Source organism: Nerophis ophidion, linkage group LG07 (genome assembly GCF_033978795.1).
Source record: "Nerophis ophidion isolate RoL-2023_Sa linkage group LG07, RoL_Noph_v1.0, whole genome shotgun sequence".
Lineage (NCBI taxonomy): Eukaryota > Metazoa > Chordata > Actinopteri > Syngnathiformes > Syngnathidae > Nerophis > Nerophis ophidion.
In genome coordinates, this window is record NC_084617.1 from 2,463,598 (window position 1) to 2,485,425 (window position 21,828).

General features: G+C 45.3%; 2 protein-coding genes across 2 annotated transcripts in view; both read left to right on the plus strand.

Moving 5' to 3' along the window:
- Positions 1–17,074, plus strand: part of kcnt2b (potassium sodium-activated channel subfamily T member 2b) — a 148,562-nt gene extending 131,488 nt beyond the window's left edge. The window contains exons 23-30 of the mRNA XM_061905189.1: positions 3,008–3,142; positions 3,215–3,326; positions 6,178–6,279; positions 6,352–6,435; positions 6,516–6,644; positions 11,613–11,958; positions 12,029–12,113; positions 16,729–17,074. Coding sequence (XP_061761173.1) covers positions 3,008–3,142; positions 3,215–3,326; positions 6,178–6,279; positions 6,352–6,435; positions 6,516–6,644; positions 11,613–11,958; positions 12,029–12,113; positions 16,729–16,846 — 1,111 coding nt within the window. The 3' untranslated portion in view covers positions 16,847–17,074. The remainder of the gene's footprint in view (positions 1–3,007; positions 3,143–3,214; positions 3,327–6,177; positions 6,280–6,351; positions 6,436–6,515; positions 6,645–11,612; positions 11,959–12,028; positions 12,114–16,728) is intronic.
- Positions 17,075–18,719: 1,645 nt separating this feature from the next.
- Positions 18,720–19,253, plus strand: LOC133555737 (variant surface antigen F-like). Its single transcript, XM_061905048.1, has one exon. It carries the CDS (start codon positions 18,720–18,722, stop codon positions 19,251–19,253), a length of 534 nt encoding a protein of 177 aa, XP_061761032.1.
- The last annotated feature ends 2,575 nt before the right edge of the window (positions 19,254–21,828 follow it).

Consider the following 21,828-nt stretch of genomic DNA (forward strand, 5'->3'; position numbering starts at 1 on the left):
TCTGGATCGAGGTTAGGTCTTTTAAGGAGAGGATGAATAACCGCTTTTTTGAATGCAACGGGAACAGTGCCCGAGGAAAGTGATAAGTTTATAATATTTAGCACTGATGGACCTAATAATACAAAAAGCTCCTTGATAAGTTTCCCAGGAAGTGGGTCAAGTAAACATGTTGTTTGTTTTATTCCATTTACACGTTGTAACAATCCTTCTAATGTTATTTCATCAAAACGAGAGAAACTATTTTGGATATTTGCAGTATCCGCCGTATATACAATCGTATCAGTGTTACTATAACCCCGTTGTAGCTGGGACGCATTGTCTTTAATCTCCTTTCTAATAAGTTCAATTTTCTTATTAAAGAACTTCATAAAGTCAACAAGTATAATTTTTTTTTTTTGCCATTGTACATAAATTACATGCAGTTTGAACAGTAACACTGTGTTTGAATATGTATTTAAGTGATTTTTTTAAACAAGTATATTTAACATTTCTGGCCATTGTACACACAGTTTGAACGGTAACACTGTGTGTGAATATGTATGTAAGTGTTTTTTTTAACAAGTATATTTAATATTTTTGACCATTGTACACACATTACACACAGTTTGAACGGTAACACTGTGTGTGAATATGTATGTAAGTGGGTTTTTTTAACAAGTATATTTTATATTTTTTGCCATTGTACACACATTACATACAGTTTGAACAGTAACACTGTATGTGAATATGTATTTAAGTTGTTTTTTTAAAACAAGTATATTTAATATTTTTGACCATTGTACACACATTACACACAGTTTGAACGGTAACACTGTGTGTGAATATGTATGTAAGTGGTTTTTTTTAACAAGTATATTTTATATTTTTTGCCATTGTACACACATTACATACAGTTTGAACAGTAACACTGTATGTGAATATGTATTTAAGTATTTTTTTTTAAACAAGTATATTTAATATTTTTGACCATTGTACACAGTTTGAACAGTAACACTGTTTGAATATGTATTTAAGTGATTTTTTTCACAAGTATATTTAAAAATTTTTGGCCATTGTACACACATCACACACAGTTTGAACAGTAACACTGTGTTTGAAAATTTATTTAAGTGATTTTTTAAAACAAATATATTTAATATTTTTGGCCATTGTACACACATTGCACACAGTTTGAACAGTAACACTGTGTTTGAAAATGTATTTAAGTGATTTTTTAAAACAAATATATTTAATATTTTTGGCCATTGTACACACATTGCACACAGTTTGAACAGTAACACTGTGTGTGAAACACACATCAAAAGTGGTAAAGGAATGGCTACATCAGGCGAGAATGAAGGTTTTATAATGGCCTTCCCAAAGTCCTGACTTAAACATGTGGACAATGCTGAGGAAACAAGTCCATGTCAGAAAACCAATACATTTAGCTGAACTGCACCAATTTTGTCAAAAGGAGTGGTCAAAAATTCAAGCAGAACCTTAATTCTAGCCTGATTTAGCCATTCCTTTACCACTTTTGAGGTGTGTTTGGGGTCATTGTCCTGTTGGAACACCCAACTGTGCCCAAGACCCAACCTACAGCCTAATGATTTTAGCTTGTCCTGAACAATTTGGAGCGAATCCTCCTTTTTCATTGTCCCATCTAAAGCAGCAGCTCCATTGGCAGCAAAACAGGCCCAGAGCATAATACTACCACCACCATGCTTGACGGTAGGGATGGTGTTCCTGAGATTAAAGGCCTCACCTTTTCTCCTCCAAAAATCTATCCGTCGATCGATTTTTTTTCTTCAGCATTGTCCACAAATTTAAGTCAGGACTTGGGAAGGCCATTCTAAAACCTTCATTCCATTCCTTTACCACTTTTGAGGTGTGTTTGGGGTCATTGTCCTGTTGGAACACCCAACTGTGCCCAAGACTCAACCTCCGGGCTGATGATTTTAGCTTGTCCTGAACAATTTGCAGCTAATCCTCCATTTACTCTCTGTAAAGCAGCAGTTCCATTGGCAGCAAAACAGGCCCAGAGCATAATACTACCACCACCATGCTTGACGGTAGGGATGGTGTTCCTGGGCTTAAAGACCTCACCTTTTCTCCTCCAAAAATCCATCCGTCAATCGATTTTCTATCACTTTGTCCCTTTTGGGGTGGTGAGGGGGTCGCTGCAGCCTATCTCAGCTGCATTAGGGCGGTAGGCTGGGTATACCCTGGACAAGTCGCCACCTCATAGCAGTCCTCCGAACATTTTGCTGGGTATTGTGGCCACTTCTGACATGGACTTTTTTCTTCAGCATTGTCCACAAATTTAAGTCAGGACTTGGGAAGGCCATTCTAAAACCTTCATTCCATTTCTTTACCACTTTTGAGGTGTGTTTGGGGTCATTGTCCTGTTGGAACACCCAACTGTGCCCAAGACCCAACCTCCGGGTTGATGGTTTTAGCTTGTCCTGAACAATTTGGAGCTAATCCTCCATTTACTCTCTGTTAAGCACCAGTTCAAATGTGGGCAGCAAAACAGAGCATAATACTACCACCACCATGCTTGACGGTAGGAATACTGTTCCTGGGATTAAAGGCCTCACCTTTTCTCCTCCAAACATATTGCTGAGTATTGTGGCCAAACAGCTCCATTTTTGTTTCATCTGACACCACATGGACAAAGATAAGACCTTCTGGAGGAAAGTTCTGTGGACTGATTAAGAAACAAGTCCATGCCAACCAATTTAGCTGAACTGCATCAATTTTGTCAAGAGAAGTGGTCATAAATGTAAGCAGAAGCTTGTGGATGGCTACCAAAAGCGCCTTATTGCAGTGAAACTTGCCAAGGGACTCATAGAAGCACCTTTGTGTCAAATACTGGCTCCAATGTGCCAAATAGTGACACCCATGTGTATGTCTTGTGTGCCAAATGGTAGCACTAAGTGGCAGGAAGTGTCCCGTTGGGTAAGACGGGAAGACCACGATGCTGACCCTCACCTTGACCTGACCCTGTCCTCTGCTCTCCCTGTAGTCTGGACAGCTTGTTGCGGTGTGGCGTGACCTTCGCCGACACCATGGTGGTGGTGGACAAGGAGAGCTCCATGATCGCCGAGGAGGACTACATGGCCGACGCAAAGACCATCGTCAACGTCCAGACCCTTTTCAGGTCCGCCTCGCCCATAAAGTCTCAAAGTACATGATTGTTTTCCTGACCCCTTTGTGGTCTGTGCGCCTCCAGACTGTTTCCGGCTCTGAGTATTATCACAGAGCTCACACACCCCGCCAACATGCGCTTCATGCAGTTCAAAGTCAAAGACCACTACTCGCAGGCTCTGTCCAAGCTGGAAAAGGTAAACGTGACCTCGGTCCACCTGCATACAGTCCTGGTCAAAAGTGTGCATACACTTGTTAAGAAGATCATGTCATGGCTGTCTTGAGTTTCCAATCATTTGGGTTCATTGTCCTGTTGGAACACCCAACTGCACCCAAGACCCAACCTCCGGGCTGATGATTGTAGCTTGTCCTGAAGAATTTGGAGCTAATCCTCTATTTACTCTCTGTAAAGCAGCAGTTCCATTGGCAGCAAAACAGGCCCAGAGCATAATACTACCACCACCATGCTTGACGGTAGGAATGGTGTTCCAGGGATTAAAGACCTCACCTTTTCTCCTCCAAACATATCAATCAATCAATGTTTACTTATATAGCCCTAAATCACAAGTGTTTCAAAGGGCTGCACAAGCCACAACAACACCCTCGGCTCAGATACCACATCAGAGCAAGGAAAAACTCAACCCAATGGGACAATGAGAAACCTTGGAGGGGACCACAGATGTGAAAGTCCAGTACATAGTGGATCTAACATAATAGTGTGAGAGTCCAGCCCATAGTGGATCTAACATAATTGTGTGAGAGTCCAGTCCATAGTGGATCTAACATAATAGTGTGAGAGTCCAGTCCATAGTGGATCTAACATAATAGTGTGAGAGTCCAGTCCATAGTGGATCTAACATAATAGTGTGAGAGTCCAGTCTATAGTGGATCTAACATAATAGTGTGAGAGTCCAGTCCATAGTGGATCTAACATAAGTGTGAGAGTCCAGTCCATAGTGGACCTAGCATAAAAGTTTGAGAGTCCAGTCCATAGTGGATCTAACATAATAGTGTGAAAGTCCAGTCCATAGTGGATCTATCATAATAGTGTGAGAGTCCAGTCCATAGTGGATCTATCATAATAGTGTGAGAGTCCAGTCCATAGTGGATCTAACATAATAGTGAGAGCCCAGTCCATAGTGGATCTAACATAATAGTGAGAGTCCAGTCCATAGTGGATCTAACATAATAGTGTGAGAGTCCAGTCCATAGTGGATCTAATACAATAGTGTGAGAGTCCAGTCCATAGTGGATGTAACATAATAGTGTGAGAGTCCAGTCCATAGTGGATCTAACATAATAGTGTGAGAGTCCAGTCCATTGTGGATCTAACATAATAGTGTGAGAGTCCAATCCATAGTGGATCTAACAATAGTGTGAGAGTCCAGTCCATAGTGGATCTAACATAATAGTGTGAGTCCAGTCCATAGTGGATCTAATATAATAGTGTGAGAGCCCAGTCCATAGTGGATCTAACATAATAGTGAGAGTCCAGTCCATAGTGGATCTAACATAATAGTGAGAGTCCAGTCCATAGTGGATCTAACATAATAGTGTGAGAGTCCAGTCCATAGTGGATCTAACATAATAGTGTGAGAGTCCAGTCCATAGTGGATCTAACATAATAGTGTGAGAGTCCAGGCCATAGTGGATCTAACATAATAGTGTGAGTCCAGTCCATAGTGGATCTAACATAATAGTGTGAGTCCAGTCCATAGTGGATCTAACATAATAGTGTGAGTCCAGTCCAAAATGAATCTAGTTAATAGTGTGAGAGTCCAGTCCATAGTGGATCTAACATAATAGTGTGAGAGTCCAGTCCATAGTGGATCTAACATAATAGTGTGAGAGTCCAGTCCATAGTGGATCTAACATAATAGTGAGAGTCCAGTCCATAGTGGATCTAACATAATAGTGAGAGTCCAGTCCATAGTGGATCTAACATAATAGTGTGAAAGCCCAGTCCATAGTGGATCTAACATAATAGTGTGAGAGTCCAGTCCATAGTGGATCTAACATAATAGTGTGAGTCCAGTCCACAGTGGATCTAACATAATAGTGAAAGTCCAGTCAATAGTGGATCTAACATAATAGTGTGAGAGTCCAGTCCATAGTGGATCTAACATAATAGTGAGAGTCCAGGCCATAGTGGATCTAACATAATAGTGAGAGTCCAGGCCATAGTGGATCTAACATAATAGTGTGAGTCCAGTCTATAGTGGGGCCAGCAGGAGACCATCCCAAGCGGAAACGGGTCAGCAACGCAGAGACGTCCCCAAACGATGCACAGACTAGTGGTCCACCCGGGTCCCGACTTTGGGCAGCCAGTGCTTCATCCGTTGCCACCTTACCTGTGCCCCCCCACTCCACGAAGGAGAGGGGGGCAGAGCAGGAAAGAAATGGCAGATCAACTGGTCTAGCTGGGTATTGTGGCCAAGCAGCTCCATTTTTGTTTCATCTGACCACAGAACTTTCTTCCGGAATGTCTTCTCTTTGTCCATGTGATCAGCAGCAACCTTTAGACGAGCCTTTAGGTGTGGCTTCTGGAACAACGGCTTCCTTGCATGGCAGCCTCTCAGTCCATGGCCATGCAAAACCCGCTTGACTGTGGACACTGTTACCTGTGTTCCAGCAGCTTCCAATTCATTGCAGACCTGTTTTTTGCTGATTCTCGGTTTTCTATCGATCATCCTGACCAGTTTTCTCTGAGCAGCATGCGTTTTCTTCCTGATCGTGGCAGTGACAAAACTGTGCCATGCACTTTTTGCGTACAAACAATTGTTTGCACAGTTGCTCTTGCTGCTTTAAAATGGCTCCAAGTGACTTTTCTGACTTGTTCAAGTCAATGATTTGTTTTTTCAGATCTGTGCTGAGTTCCTTTGACTTTCCCATTGTGGCGTTTGTAACCGAGTCTAATGACTGCATCACATCTTTGACCACGACTGTATATTTGTGCGTGTGTGTGTGTGTGTGTGTAATGTGTTTGCTACATTTGAAGCGTCGTCAAACAGAAATAGTGTGAGTGTGCGTGTGTTGTGTTACCTGCAGAAGGAAAGGGAAAGAGGATCCAACCTTGTGTTCATGTTCCGTCTGCCATTCGCTGCAGGCAAAGTCTTCAGTGTCAGCATGCTGGACACGCTCCTTTACCAGGTAGGACATTAAAAAGCCAGCCGCAATGTCGCACCTTGTCGTGGCGACCAGTCAACTGTCATCCGTTTACAGTCGTTTGTCAAGGACTACATGATCTCCATTACCAGGCTGCTCCTGGGTCTTGACTCCATGCCGGGTTCAGGGTTCCTTTGTGCTGTAAGAGAAACGGCAACTTTGAATTCAGTCTTGTGCATCAGAAGATGAGTCCCTGACTTGTGCGACGTATGTCTTTCTAGATGAAAATCACGGAGGAGGACTTGTGGATTCGGACTTATGGCAGGCTGTACCAGAAACTGTGCTCCTCCACAGGGGATATTCCAATCGGTATCTACAGAACAGAAGCTCACAAGCTTCCTGTTTCAGAGGTCAGTTGTAAACACTCATATACACTTTTTCAAATGTTCTTGTCATCAGACCATATTTTCTGGTGGATGGAATCTTTACCTCAAATGTTTCGACTGCAGTTTTCTTCAGAAGGGTAACCTTACCACTGTGATGAGTTGCCTATCAGCTGTTATAAATAATAAATGGGTTGTACTTGTATAGCGCTTTTTTACCTTCAAGGTACTCAAAGCGCTTTGACACTACTTCAACATTCACACACACATTCACACACTGATGGAGGGAGCTGCCATGCAAGGCGCTAACCAGCACCCATCAGGAGCAAGGGTGAAGTGTCTTGCTCAGGACACAACGGACGTGACGAGGTTGGTACTCGGTGGGAATTGAACCAGGGACCCTCGGGTTGCACACGGCCACTCTGCCACTGCACCACGCCGTCCCATATATATATTGACCATATATATAAATATATATAATTAATGATTGAACATTACCATTCTCTGGTGTCTGTTTGTCGTCACCTCCCCTTAGTCAAAACATAACACAAGTATTAGTTAAAGTTAAAATTAAAGTAGCTGTTCTTGTAGGCGTGTCCAAACAGGCCGACCTGTCAAGTACACCTGGTTAAGTTTAAAACCCCCCACCCCAGACTTCCTTAGTTCGATTGCCTCCTAAATCCTTAATCGTGTGAATTTGTTTCTTGCTGTGCCGATGATTTTGCCGTTGTCCTGGTCCATGATGTGGTTATTTATTTTGCAATGATCTGATATGGAACTGTGGACCAGCTCTATAGTCTGGGTAGGGTCCTTGAGGGTGCATGGGGGTTTGCCCAACCAGTCTACATGTGCTTTGTGGACTTGGAGAAGGCATTCGACTGTGTCCCCCGGGAAGTCCTGTGGGGAGTGCTCAGAGAGTATCTGGTATCGGACTGTCTGATTGTGGCGGTTCGCTCCCTGTATGATCAGTGTCAGAACTTGGTCCGCATTGCCGGCAGTAAGTCGGACACATTTCCAGTCAAAGGCTGCCCTTTGTCACCGATTCTGTTCATAAGTTTTATGGACAGAATTTCTAGGCGCGGTCAAGGCGTTGAGGGGTTCCGGTTTGGTGACCGCAGGATTAGGTCTCTGCTTTTTGCAGATGATGTGGTCCTGATGGTTTCAACTGGCCAGGATCTTCAGCTCTCACTGGATCGGTTCGCAGCCAAGTGTGAAGCGACCGGAATGAGAATCAGCACCTGCAAGTCCGAGTCCATGGTTCTTGCCCGGAAAAGGGTGGAGCGCCATCCGGGTTGGGGAGGAGACCCTGCCCCAAGTGGAGGAGTTAAAGTACCCCGGAGTCTTGTTCACGAGTGAGGGAGGAGTGGATCATGGGATCGACAGGCAGATCGGTGCGGCATCTTTAGTAATGCGGACGTTGTACCGATCCGTTGTGGTGAAGAAGGAGCTGAGCCGGAAGGCAAAGCTCTCAATTTACCGGTCGATCTACGTTCCCATCCTCACCTATGATCATGAGCTTTGGGTCATGACCGAAAGGATAAGATCACGGGTACAAGCGGCCCAAATGAGTTTCCTCCGCCGGGTGGCGGGGCTCTCAATTTACTGATCGATCTACTTTCCCATCCTCACATTTTCAATGTCGGGTTAAGTTCTCTCCCCCCAGACTTCCTTAGTTCGATTGCCTCATTAATCCTTAATCGTTCGAATTTGTTACTTTCTGTGCCGATGATTTTGCCGTTGTCGCGGTCCATGATGTGGTTACTTATTTTGCAGTGATCTGATATGGCTGATTTTAAGATTTTCTGTTCAGATTTTTTACTTTAAGCTTCTTGTAAACCTTTCAGTTGTCTCTTTTTCACATTCATTCTGATGTTCTTTCTTCCTTGTGTTACATGTCATGTAAAGATTCCATCTAAAATACTGAAAATATGGTCTGATTACAAGAACACTTGAAAAAGTATATAAAAGAAGACATCATTAACCTTTTTGAGCAACGTAAACACTCTTTAAGAAACGCACTGCCCCATTTTTACTTGTTCTCACACGTTTTCAATGTCTGGTTAAGTTTAACCGCCCCAGACTTCCTTAGTTCGATCACCTCCTTATTCCTTCATCGTTTGAATTTGTTACTTTCTGTGCCGATGATTTAGCCGTTGTCCGGGTCCATGATGTGGTTATGTATTTTGCAATGATCTGATATGGCTGATTTTAAGATTTTCTGCTCAGATTTTTACTTTAGGCTTCTTGTAAACCTTTCAGTTGTCTGTTTTTTTACATTCATTCTGATGTTCTTTCTTCCTTGTGTTACATGTCATGTAAAGATTCCATCTAATATGCTGTAGGTTATCCGGTTTAGGCCCACTATCATTTTTTTTTCTTTCCCATTTTGAACATGAATCTTTCATGAAATTGCGCCCCCAACTTTTTATGTTATTTTGCTAACCAGGTCACAAACAAAGCAATGGCAACAATTTCTGAGTGAAGTGAATCTTTTTTGTCACAGTGAAAAGCAGCTTACCACTCGATGATTCACTACCATGAATTGATTAACGTGGACCCCGACTTAAACAAGTTGAAAAACTTATTGGGGTGTTACCATTTAGTGGTCAATTGTACGAAATATGTACTGTACTGTGCAATCTACAAATAAAAGTTTCAATCAATGACGTAAACATTGGCACACACACTGGTGATCACGGCGCCGCTATAAATAGTTTGTCTGCGTTAGCACTCAAAATAGCAATATCTTCCCGGGCGCAGCCACCGTTGCTGCTCACAGCTCCCCTCACCTCCCAGGGGGTGATCAAGGGTGATGGGTCAACTGTAGAGAATAATTTTGCTACACCTAGTGTGTGTGTGACAATCATTGCTACTTTAATTTTAACTTTAACTAATACTTGTGTTATGTTTTGACTAAGGGGAGGTGACGACAAACAGACACCAGAGGATGGTAATGTTCAATAATTAATTATATATATATATATGGTCAATATATATGTATAATACGAATAATAAACAATACTAACTAATAAACTAAGGAAATGAAGCGTGACAAAACTCAAGAGTGTGTATGGTGTAAGACTATGTGTAGAATATAACTGAAGTGTGTGTTATCAAAGTGTTGAACGAGATACGAGGAAGTCCAGGGGGCAGGCAGGTGATCTGGGGCGAGAGAGAGGCGTCAGAATCCAGGGGCGAGCGAGAAGTCGAGGAACGAAGGAGGCAGTCAAAGTACAGACGGAGATCCGGGGGAAAGTGAGACGCACAGCTCACTTTCCAGGCGACGGAGGGTACTGCGGGAACACAGGAGAAGACAAGGGACAAGTCAAGCCACGGAGAGGGAACAAGAATAGAGCATAAGGGGCGGCATGGCGTAGTGGGTAGAGCGGCCATGCAAGAAACCTGAGGGTTGCAGGTTCGCTTCCCACCTATTGACATCCAATTCGCTGCCGTTGTGTCCTTGGGCAGGACACTTCACCCTTGCCCCCGGTGCCACTCACACTGGTGAATGAATGATGAATAAATGATAGGTGGTGGTCGGAGGGGCCGTAGGCGCAAACTGGCAGCCACGCTTCCGTCAGTCTACCCCAGGGCAGCTGTGGCTACATATGTAGCTTACCACCACCAGGTGTGAATGAGTGATGGGTTCCCATTTCTCTGTGAGCGCTTTGAGTATATGACAATAGAAAAGCGCGATATAAATCTAATCCATTATTATTATTATTATTATAAAGCAGTCGCTTACGGTACACCATGAAAACTAAGTTCCCGCGCGGATCCTTGGGTCCACTGGTCCTTTATTTAGCTCGCCCTCATCAGTCTCAGGTGTGCAGATTGTCTGATTGTCTGCAGGCTTGTAGCTGCGTGGGCGTGCTTCTCCCAGCGCGAGCAGGGGCGTGTCCGATCGCGCTGTCAGTGTGCTCCCGCAAAGGAGGAAAACGCAGAATGCGTATGCGCCGTGACAACGTGGTTATTATTCAAGTCACTGTTGCGGCACACGCGCAGTCTTCGTCTCCCTCCGCTGCGGGACCACCCAGAGGACCCGCTGACAGCGCACCCGGACGCGCCCCGGCTCACGCTGAGCGCAGTACGCCCACGCAGCGACAAGCCTGCACTCATTTACCATTCTGCTCACCTGGTACTGATGAGGGCAAGCTCAATAAAGGACCAGTGGACCCAAGGATCGGCGCGGGAACTTAGTTCTGAATTCGGATCCCTGTTTCCATTCCATTGCCCTGGATTTGGACTGCCTCCCTCGTTTCCCGGCTCCTCGCTCGCCCCCGGACTCTGACGTCTCTCTCTGCCCCATGGACCCCTCGCGGATCTTGGACTCCTTTTTCCTTGACCTCTTTGGTTTCTGTCTGCTTCCTCATTCAACATTTACGGTAACACTTGACAGCTAATATACACACACAGTCACACACATCCACTCTTGGATTTTGTCACACACCATTCTATAGTTTATTAGTATTGTTAATTATAATATATATATATATATGTATATATATATATATATATATATAAGTTTACTATAAATAGAATAAATCTCTGTACATTACTGCCCACCGGTGTCTGTTTGCCGTCACCTCTTAGTTAAACCATAACAGTCACGAAATGTAAATGAAGTATTGTTGGCGCTTTTTGGATGTTTTTTTATTTGGTTTTATGGGCGTAATAAAGGATGTTTTTTATTGGGTTTTATGGCCGTAATAAAGGATCTCGAGTTTGAATGCATTAAAAAAAAAAGACATACCTCGTCATGTTTTTCAAAATGAGCGTGAACGATAAGCAAAACTCCAAAAAAAAGTGCAGTTCCAGTTGACGTCTCTCTTTAAAACATAGTTACACCTTTGTTTCTAACTTTATGGAGGGTCATTGAACACACCACAGTTATGTGCAATGAGATGCAAAAGTGAAATCGTTCTTAACTTTCTCCTGTGCTGCCACAGATAGATTTGTTCTAAGAGTTTACATTTGTATGTGGACACATGTCAGTCCCAGGTCTCCATCACGGTTGAAGACTACGAGGACACCCGAGAACCGAGAGAGCCCCTGTTGTCTCGAAGCGGCGCTCACCGGAACTCCACCTCCTCGGAGCCCATCTCCACCTCGTCCCACTCCTCGGACCACCCGCTGCTTCGGAGGAAGAGCATGCAGTGGGCACGGCGGCTGAGCAGGAAGGGCGGCCGCAGCTCCAGCGGGGCCAAGGGCGGCGCAGGTAGCGCCGCCGAGAGGATCAGCCAGCAGAGACTGACCCTGTTCCGGCGCTCAGAGAGGCAGGAACTGAATGCCCTGGTGAGGACCAGGATGAAGCATTTGGGCCTCTCTTCCACTGGATTCAGTAAGTCAGGAGCACTCGGGGGTACAAGTCCATGGCCTCTACCATTTCCTGCTCTTTCTTCCTGTTCCAGACGGGATGACGGACCAAGGCAACAGACTGTCTTACATCCTTATCAACCCTTCTCCAGACATCAGGCTGGAGCTGCACGATGTTGTGTGAGTACACACCACACACACACCGGCAGATGCTGGAGCCTAGCAGGTGGCGCTGTTTTGCTTTTGCCCAAAAATGGTATCCTCAATTAATGTTTTTAGACAACAAAGGGTTTTCAAAGCGTGACCACTTGACCTTGGGAAAAATTGTTGGGCAAAGTGGATTTTTAGTCCTCATGTTGAGGGGAAAGCAAGTGTCTGGGGTACCGGGAGAGAACACAACACCACACTCCAATCAATTCCGAGGTTTTTTTTCTCATAAAAAATACTGTCTTCTCTGAGGTTTTAGATCAACTTGTCAGGTTTGAGCGCCAAACTATCTATTAAACAGGACAAAAAGCAATTAATCAGGCAGAGACACAGTTAAATTTTGCTCATGAGGAGAACGCATGGAGCTGCACACTCAGTTACGGTCTCACCTGACGCTCTGAGGCACAGTCCACGCGCCCCCCTTTTTATTCAGGCGTTCCCTAGCTACATCACTGAGACTGCTTCTAAAGGGAGGGGGTCACACATTATACGTGGTTATTCAGAACGGAATGTGCTGGGGGCGTTGTGATTGCGCCCTGTCTCTGCTTTGTCTGCCTGCTGTCGCCTTGTCTTCAGTGAGGTCCTGGTTCATCCTTGGCTGTTAGCAGGCTGAAAGACAGAAACATTTGCGGCGAGCCAACTCCTAACTTGCAGTGGAAGATAACAAGTTGTGTGCCTTTGCATGAAAATAAAAGTACAGCTTGAGCACAATAGATAATAACTAGAGCTTTTAAACATAAGAGTTGTGTGATTACATATATATAATTATCGGCTGGGGACATCTCTGCGCTGCTGATCCGCCTCCGCTTGGGATGGTTTCCTGCTGGCTCCGCTGTGAACGGGACTCTCGCTGCTGTGTTGGATCCGCTTTGGACTGGACTCTCGTGACTGTGTTGGATCCATTGTGGATTGAACTTTCACAGTATCATGTTAGACCCGCTCGACATCCATTGCTTTCCTCCTCTCCAAGGTTCTCATAGTCATCATTGTCACCGAGGTCCCACTGGGTGTGAGTTTTCCTTGCCCTTATGTGGGCCTACCGAGGATGTGGTAGTGGTTTGTGCAGCCCTTTGAGACATTAGTGATTTAGGGCTATATAAGTAAACATTGATTGATACAGTGCATCCAGAAATAATTCACTTTTTCCACATTTTGTTATGTTTCAAACCTAGTTCAAAAGTAGAATAAATTCATTTTTGTCCTCAAACTTGTACACACAATACCCCTTCATGACAATGTACATGTACATAAGTCGGGAAGTCCTGTGGGGAGTGCTCAGAGAGTATGGGGTATCGGACTGTCTGATTGTGGCGGTCCACTCCCTGTATGATCAGTGTCAGAACTTGGTCCGCATTGCCGGCGGTAAGTCGGACACGTTTCCAGTGAGGGTTGGACTCCGCCAAGACTGTCCTTTGTCACCGATTCTGTTCATAACTTCTATGGACAGAATTTCTAGGCGCAGTCAAGGCGTTGAGGGGTTCCGGTTTAGTGGCTGCAGGATTAGGTCTCTGCTTTTTGCAGATGATGTGGTCCTGATGGCTTCATCTGCCCAGGATCTTCACTGGATCGGTTCGCAGCCGAGTGTGAAGCGATTGGGATAAGAATCAGCACCTTCAAGTCCAAGTCCATGGTTCTCACCCGGAAAAGGGTGGAGTGCCATCTCCGGGTTGGGGAGGAGACCCTGCCCCAAGTGGAGGAGTTCAAGTACCTGGGAGTCTTGTTCACGAGTGAGTGAAAAGTGGATTGTGAGATCGATGCGGCGTCTTTAGTAAAGCGGACGCTGTATCGATCCGTTGTGGTGAAGAAGGAGCTGAGCCGGAAGGCAAAGCTCTCAATTTACCGGTCGATCTACGTTCCCATCCTCACCTATGGTCATGAGCTTTGGGTTATGACCGAAAGGATAAGATCACGGGTACATGCAGCTCAAATAAGTTTCCTCCTCCGAGATAGGGTGAGAAGTTCTGTCAGCCGGGAGGAGCTCAAAGTAAAGCCCCTGCTCCTCCACATCGAGAGGAGCAAGATGAGGTGGTTCGGGCATCTGGTCAGGATGCCACCTGAACGCCTCCCTAGGGAGGACTTTGGGGCACGTCCGACCGTTTGAAGGCCACGGGGAAGACTATGTTTCCAAACTGGCCTGGGAATGCCTCGGGATCCCCCGGGATGAGCTGGGCGAAGGGGCTTGGGAGAGGAAAGTCTGGGCTTTCCTACTTAGGCTGCCGCCCCCGCGACCCGACCTCGGATAAGCGGAAGAAGTATTTACAGCCTTTGCTCAATGTTTTATTGATGCACATTTGGCAGCAAATACAGCCTCAAGTCTGGGCCCCCATTTACAGAGTTTCTCCCTTGATATCTCTGCTGAGTTCTTAAGGTCCTTGTCCTGCTGAAAGATGAACCACCGCCCCAGTCTGAGTTCTAAAGTGTCGACATCTCCCTTATTAGCAATGTAACATTGAAAGAAAAAAGGTTTTATGGTAATACCGTAATACCGGCACGAGGGTCGATAAGATGTTTTCTGCAAAACTTTTTATTTCATTTGAATTCTTTTGTAAATATATTTTATTGCGTTTGACTTGATTGTATTTCATGTCATTTTAATTGGAATAGGTGCTTATCTGTAATCAGGTTTAACTTAGTTAAATTTTATTAAATGTAATGCATTTAATTATTTTTTTAAACTCTATTGTAAATATTTATTTTATTTGAATTTATTGGAACTCGTCTCTGATCCGGCACAATTTATTCAAATGAATCCACATAAATAAATTTAACTTTACCATATTTTATACACTTCCAATCATATTCCTTGTAGGCAGTTTTAAGTTGATATATTTCATTTAAATTGCAATTTATTCGTTTTTTTAAAAATTCATGTTCTGGCAAAGACTACATCCCACGTCTACAAGTCTTAACACAACATGCGGTTAAGAGCAGAGTGCTGAAACTTCAAAGCGTCGGCATGGCAACAAAATGTCGTGTAATGTATACAGTAGGTGTTATTTTGTGATGGAGTGTGAATGTTGTCTGTCTATCTGTGTTGGCCCTGTGATGAGGTGGCCACTTGTCCAGGGTGTACTCGCCTTCTGCTCGAATGCAGCTGAGATAGGCTCCAGCGCCCCCCGCCACCCCCAAAGGGAATAAGCGGTAGGAAATGGATGGATGGGTGGAATTGCTTGCAGGAAAATATTTCACAAGCAATTTAATTTCAAGCTGAGAAGAATAAATGTTCACACTTTCAGTTGGAATTGTGAACTCCAGTCATTCTGGCTTGTTTACAGGTTGAAACCATCATCAAACAGAAAGTGTGTGAGTGTGCATGCATGATGGAAAGTACTGGAAGGGGTTTTAGTGAGCTCTTTTAAACAAAGAAATGGTACCAATGTACCAAGTCAACAGTGGCCTCTAGTGGCGCCATTGCGAATTACACGTGTGGAGGTTGTGGTTATTGGTCCTGTAAATTGACTACCCGTATTTCCTTGAATTGCCGCCGGGTATATAGTATGTGCCTGCCTAGAATTACTGCCGGGTCAAACTCGTTTTGCACAATAATTAGCGCATGCTTAGCATTACCGCCGGCTCAGGATTAACGCCGGGTCAAACTCGTTTCGCAAGATATTATTTTTATTAGAGCATGTCTAAAATTTCCACCGGGTCAAACTCGTCACGTCACGAGTGACACTTCACCTGTCATCATTTTCAAAATGGAGGAGGCTGATTTCAATCATTTGAAATCGCATAAAGGGAAGAAGATTAAGAGCTATTCAGTAGGATTTAAGGTCCAAGCTATTGAATATGCTAAAAAGAACAGTAAGCAGCTATGTTTTATCAATATACCGTAGCTGCGTGTGTCAAATATGAGTCATTAAATGACTCCCGCCTCCTGGTGGTAGAGGGCGGTAGTGATCCTTCTTGCGACTACTCGGCTGCAGAAGAAGTGACAACAAGCAGCAAGCGTTTATTTTTTCCTCTGGCTTGCACTTTTAACATGGAGGATTACATATCTAAAATTAAACCGTTTTCTAAACTGGACTTTCAATCGAAGCAGGAGGTAATAAACAAGATGTCCATCGAGACAGAGAGACTTTTAAAACTGAAAAAAGATAAGGAAGACTTCTATAAACAAGTTATCGATGCTTTTGATCAGAAGGAGCTGCGCATGGACTTCATTTATAAGTAAAGGTAAGATCATTATAATGTTTTTTTTAATTAAATGTGCTTTTCATGATGGTATCCTTACATCACACTCAAATTTATAGGCGCAGGCCTAAATTTACCACATGTCTTTGGTAAGCGCCGGAGTGAGAAGAGGTTTTAAAATAATTAGCGCATGCTTTCCTTTACCGCATGCCTTTGGTAAACGCCAAAGTGAGAAGAGGTTTTAAAATAATTAGCGCCCCGGCGGCAATTCAAGGAAATACGGTATGTCACATCCAAATGAGAATACCATTTTTCAGTCAGAAGTGTGCGTTATTGTGAGCTGCAGCGCTGCTTATCAGATGGGATGGTGCATGAGGTTGTGGCGCCACTGAGGAGTGAAGGACAGGAAATGAAAGAGATGCAATCTTTTTACCGCTCTGTGTCCAATCTGCAGGTACCTCATCAGACCGGACCCCCTCTCTTTGGTGCCCAATCAAGGCAGCGGCAGGAAGTGCAGCACGGGACTCACGGAGAGCCACAGGTTTGATACCCCGGACAGCACCAATCTGTGAGACATCAAGACACATACGGTGTTTAAAAAAAGAGACCCGACAAGAACTCACGCTTGAGAGGGACACACATGAAGAAAAAGTGAAGGAATGCATCCAGATGGCAAATCCTCCCACAGTCAGCCATGTCGGACTTGCGTGGACCTTGTGGAGAATATGTTTTGTTTATGCACCTTCCTATTTTCCAAGCATTGGGACACAGAAATGCATTTAATAAAAAACTTCAGCATCTACAGCATGTTCTGTACTGCATCATCTACACACACTGACTCAGGTATTGGAACAAACCGTGATAATAGGCCACACCACAGCTTCTCAACCGGTGGCAAGACAAGCCCCAGGAATGACAGCAGACCCAGAGCCCCAGGAGTGAAGCAGACCCAGACTCCCAGGAATGACAACATACCCAGAGCCCCAGGAATGACAGCAGACCCAGAGTCCCAAGAACGACAGCCGACCCAGAGTCCCAGGAACGACAGCCGACCCAGAGCCCCAGGAACGACAGCCGACCCAGAGTCCCAAGAACGACAGCCGACCCAGAGTCCCAGGAACGACAGCCGACCCAGAGCCCCAGGAATGACAGCAGAACCAGACTCCCAGGAATGACAGCAGACCCAGAGTCCCAGGAATGACAGCAGACCCAGAGTCCCAGGAACGAGAGCATACCCAGACTCCCGGGAATGACAGCAGACCCAGAGTCCCAGGAATGACAGCAGACCCAGACTCCCAGGAATGACAGCAGAACCAGAATCCCAAGAATGACAGCAGACCCAGAATCCCAAGAACGACACCAGACCCAAACTCCCGGGAATGACAGCAGACCCAGAGTCCCAGGAACGACACCATACCCAAAGTCCCAGGAATGACAGCACACCCAGAATCCCAGGAATGACAACATACCCAGAGTCCCAGGAACGACAGCAGACCCAGACTCCCGGGAATGACAGCAGACCCAGAGTCCCAGGAATGACACCTTACCCAGAGTCCCAGGAATGACAGCAGACCCAGAGTCCCAGGAATGACACCATACCCAGAGTACCAGGAATGACAGCAGACCCAGACTCCCAGGAATGACAGCAGACCCAGAATCCCAAGAATGACAGCAGACCCAGAGTCCCAAGAACGACAGCAGACCCAGAGTCCCACGAACGACGCCAGACCCAGAATCCCAGGAATGACAACATACCCAGAGTCCCGGGAACGACAGTAGACCCACACTCCCGGGAATGACAGCAGACCCAGACTCCCGGGAATGACAGCAGACCCAGACTCCCAGGAATGACAGCAGACCCAGAATCCCATGAATGACAGCAGACCCAGAGTCTCAGGAATGACAGCAGACCCAGACTCCCAGGAATGACAGCAGACCCAGAGTCCCAGGAATAACAGCAGACCCAGAGTCCCACGAATGACACCATACCCAGAGTCCCAGGAACGAGAGCAGACCTAGACTCCTGGGAATGACAGCAGACCCAGAGTCCCAGGAATGACACCATATCCAAAGTCCCAGGAATGACAGCAGACCCAGAATCCCAAGAATGACAGCAGACCCAGACTCCCAGGAATGACAGCAGACCCAGAATCCCAAGAACGACAGCAGACCCAGACCCCCAGGAATGACAGCAGACCCAGAATCCCAAGAATGACAGCAGACCCAGACTCCCAGGAATGACAGCAGACCCAGAATCCCAAGAATGACAGCAGGCCCAGAGTCCCAAGAACGACAGCAGACCCAGAGTCCCAGGAACGACACCAGACCCAGAATCCCAGGAATGACAACATACCCAGAGTCCCAGGAACGACAGCAGACCCAGACTCCCGGGAATGACAGCAGACCCAGAGTCCCAGGAATGACACCATACCCAGAGTCCCAGGAATGACAGCAGACCCAGAGTCCCAAGCACGACAGCAGACCCAGAGTCCCAGGAATGACACCAGACCCAGAATCCCAGGAATGACAACATACCCAGAGTCCCAGGAACGACAGCAGACCCAGACTCCCGGGAACGACAGCAGACCCAGAGTCCCAGGAACGACACCAGACCCAAAATCCCAGGAACGACACCAGACCCAGAGTCCCAGGAACGACACCAGACCCAGAGTCCCAGGAACGACACCAGACCCAGAGTCCCAGGAACGACACCAGACCCAGAGTCCCAGGAACGACACCAGACTCAGAGTCCCAGGAACGACACCAGACCCAGAGTCCCAGGAACGACACCAGACCCAGAGTCCCAGGAACGACACCAGACCCAGAGTCCCAGGAACGACACCAGACTCAGAGTCCCAGGAACGACACCAGACCCAAAGTCCCAGGAACGACACCAGACTCAGAGTCCCAGGAACGACGCCAGACCCAAAGTCTCAGGAACGACACCAGACCCAGAGTGCAGTTAAAAACTTGAAATAGTTTTGAATGGAACATTTTTACCGCAAATTCCTAAAACCCAAGCACATTCCTGTTGTACACGGCAGCTCCTGCAGCATTTGTCAATGTTGCCATCACACCAATTTAAACAATTATTGCTAATTATGCGCATCCTCCAAACCACGTCCAATCCTTGCAATTTCCCCAAACTTTTTGGCCAATCAAACTTGTCTTAGCGGGACTCAAACGCAATACAACCGCCTACTAACCAAAGGGTCTCCACAGTACTGCCTGCAGGCCTGCCAGCGTCCATAATCTGGCCCAAAATTATTATATATATATATATATATATATATATATATATATATATATATATATACATATATATATATATATAATATATATGTCTTGATTGTATTTTTCTGAGAATAGTGCTCGATACCGTGGTAGAGCACAATATGTATGTGTGGGAAAAAAATCACAAGACTACTTCGTCTCTACAGAACTGTTTCATGAGGGGTTCCCTCAATCTCCTGACGATTGAGGGAACCCCTCATGAAACAGTTCTGGGTCCACCTTTTGCAGCTATTACAGCTTCAACTCTTCTGGGAAGGCTGTTCACAAGGTTGTGGAGTGTGTTTATAGAAATGTTCCACCATTTTTCCAAAGGCCTGGCTCTCAGTCTCTGTTCTAATTCATCCCAAAGGTATTCGATTGGGTTGAGGTCAGGACTCTGTGCAGGCCAGTCAAGTTCATCCACACCAGACTCTGCCATCCATGTCTTTATGGACCTTTCTTTGTGTACTGGTGCACAGTCATGTTGGAAGAGGAAGGGGCCCACTCCAAACTGTTTCCACCAGGTTGGGAGCATGGAATTGTCCCCAAAAAATGTTTTGGTATCCTGGAGCATTCAAAGTTCCTTTCACTGGAACTAAGGGGCCAAGCCCAACTCCTGAAAAATAACCCCACACCATAATTCCTCCACCAAATTTCACACTCGGCACAATGCAGTCCGAAATGTAGCGCTCCCCTGGCAACCTCCGAACCCGGACTGGTCCATCAGATTGCCAGATGGAAAAGCGTGATTCATCAGTCCAGAGAAGGCGTCTCCATGGCTCTAGATATAAACATACATACATACACATATATATATATATATATATATATATATATATATATAATATATATATATATATATATATGTATATATATATATATATATATATGTACGCAATAATAACACGTAAACTTAAATACAGTCCATTATACAGCATTATTCACATGTGAATAATGCATTTCCCACATTTTCACCTTCAGGAAGCTTCCTTCATTCAGCAGGTGTCCTAATCAACAAGACAGACATTCATGTTCCCTCAACGACCGATGGGGGCAAAAGTGGCGCACTGCAAGAGAAATCAACAAAAGAATAAGAGAAGAAGAAGGGACTTTGCAGCGACCAATCAAATGAGCTTCGGGGGGCGGCGGGGCGTGGTCATCCTTGCTCTGTCTTCTCGCGACGTTTACAACAGCCAATAGCAGCCTTCCTTACTGAGGAGGTGACGATGACGTCAGCGTTCAGACGTCCTGGAAGCACCGCCATTTTCAGCAGTGTGGCGCCAAATTGAAGTGAGTGAGGATGATAATCTAATGCTTCTATTCTTATTTAAGTCCTTTTTTCTCACCAAGCAGGGTTTAAAGTATTATTTGTGTCGATTATGAACTGGTTGAAACATGTTCTGTCAAGTGAAATCGTCTATTTCCTGTTTCAATGTTCGCTGTGCAGAAGCAATATTTATGTTTTCTTTCAGTGAACTTTCATCCACTTAACTAACTTAAGTGTCTAATTCTTGTGCTTGCTACTATGTGACCATTTTTACCACCTATCTTATGGCGTAGTTTGACAAGTAAATGATCGTTTTTTAGTATGCTAATAAGTATACTAAAAATAGTATAATTGCTAAATACCCTCCACAGATGGCGCAACTCGATCTAGTACGCATGCGCGGAAAATGCACACGTCACAGTCACCTCCAGTGTTGCTTTGTGTGCAAGTTCTTAAATTAAGTGTAATTTATATGAACAATATCCGGTGTTGTGGTGTTTCAATGAACTGTAAACCAGTGTGCTGTGGGGCCCTATTGTAGTCAATCACACCTGAGACATCATCAATTAATCACATCTTTATTAGACACGTAAACAATGTGACAAAGAACATTTTACATCAATCAAATGAGGGATCCTCCTTGTGCCTCCCCTGTGAGTCCCTCCTCATACCTCACCTGTGAGTCCCTGCCCTATATGTCTCCCCCTATGTGTCCCTCCTTGTGCCTCCCCTGTGAGTCCCTGCCCTATATGTCTCCCCCCATGTGTCCCTCCTTGTGCCTCCCCTGTGAGTCCCTCCTCATACCTCACCTGTGAGTCCTTGCCCTATGTGTCTCCCACCTATGTGTCCCTCTTTGTGCCTCCCCTGTGAGTCCCTCCTCATACCTCACCTGTGAGTCCTTGCCCTATGTGTCTCCCACCTATGTGTCCCTCTTTGTGCCTCCCCTGTGAGTCCCTGCCCTATGTGTCCCCCCCCTATGTGTCCCTCTTTGTGCCTCCCCTGTGAGTCTCTCCT

What these genes read in the sequence shown, in the direction of transcription:
- LOC133555737 (XM_061905048.1), top strand. Translation starts at nt 18,720, where the DNA reads ATGACAGCAGACCCAGAGTCCCAAGCACGACAGCAGACCCAGAGTCCC.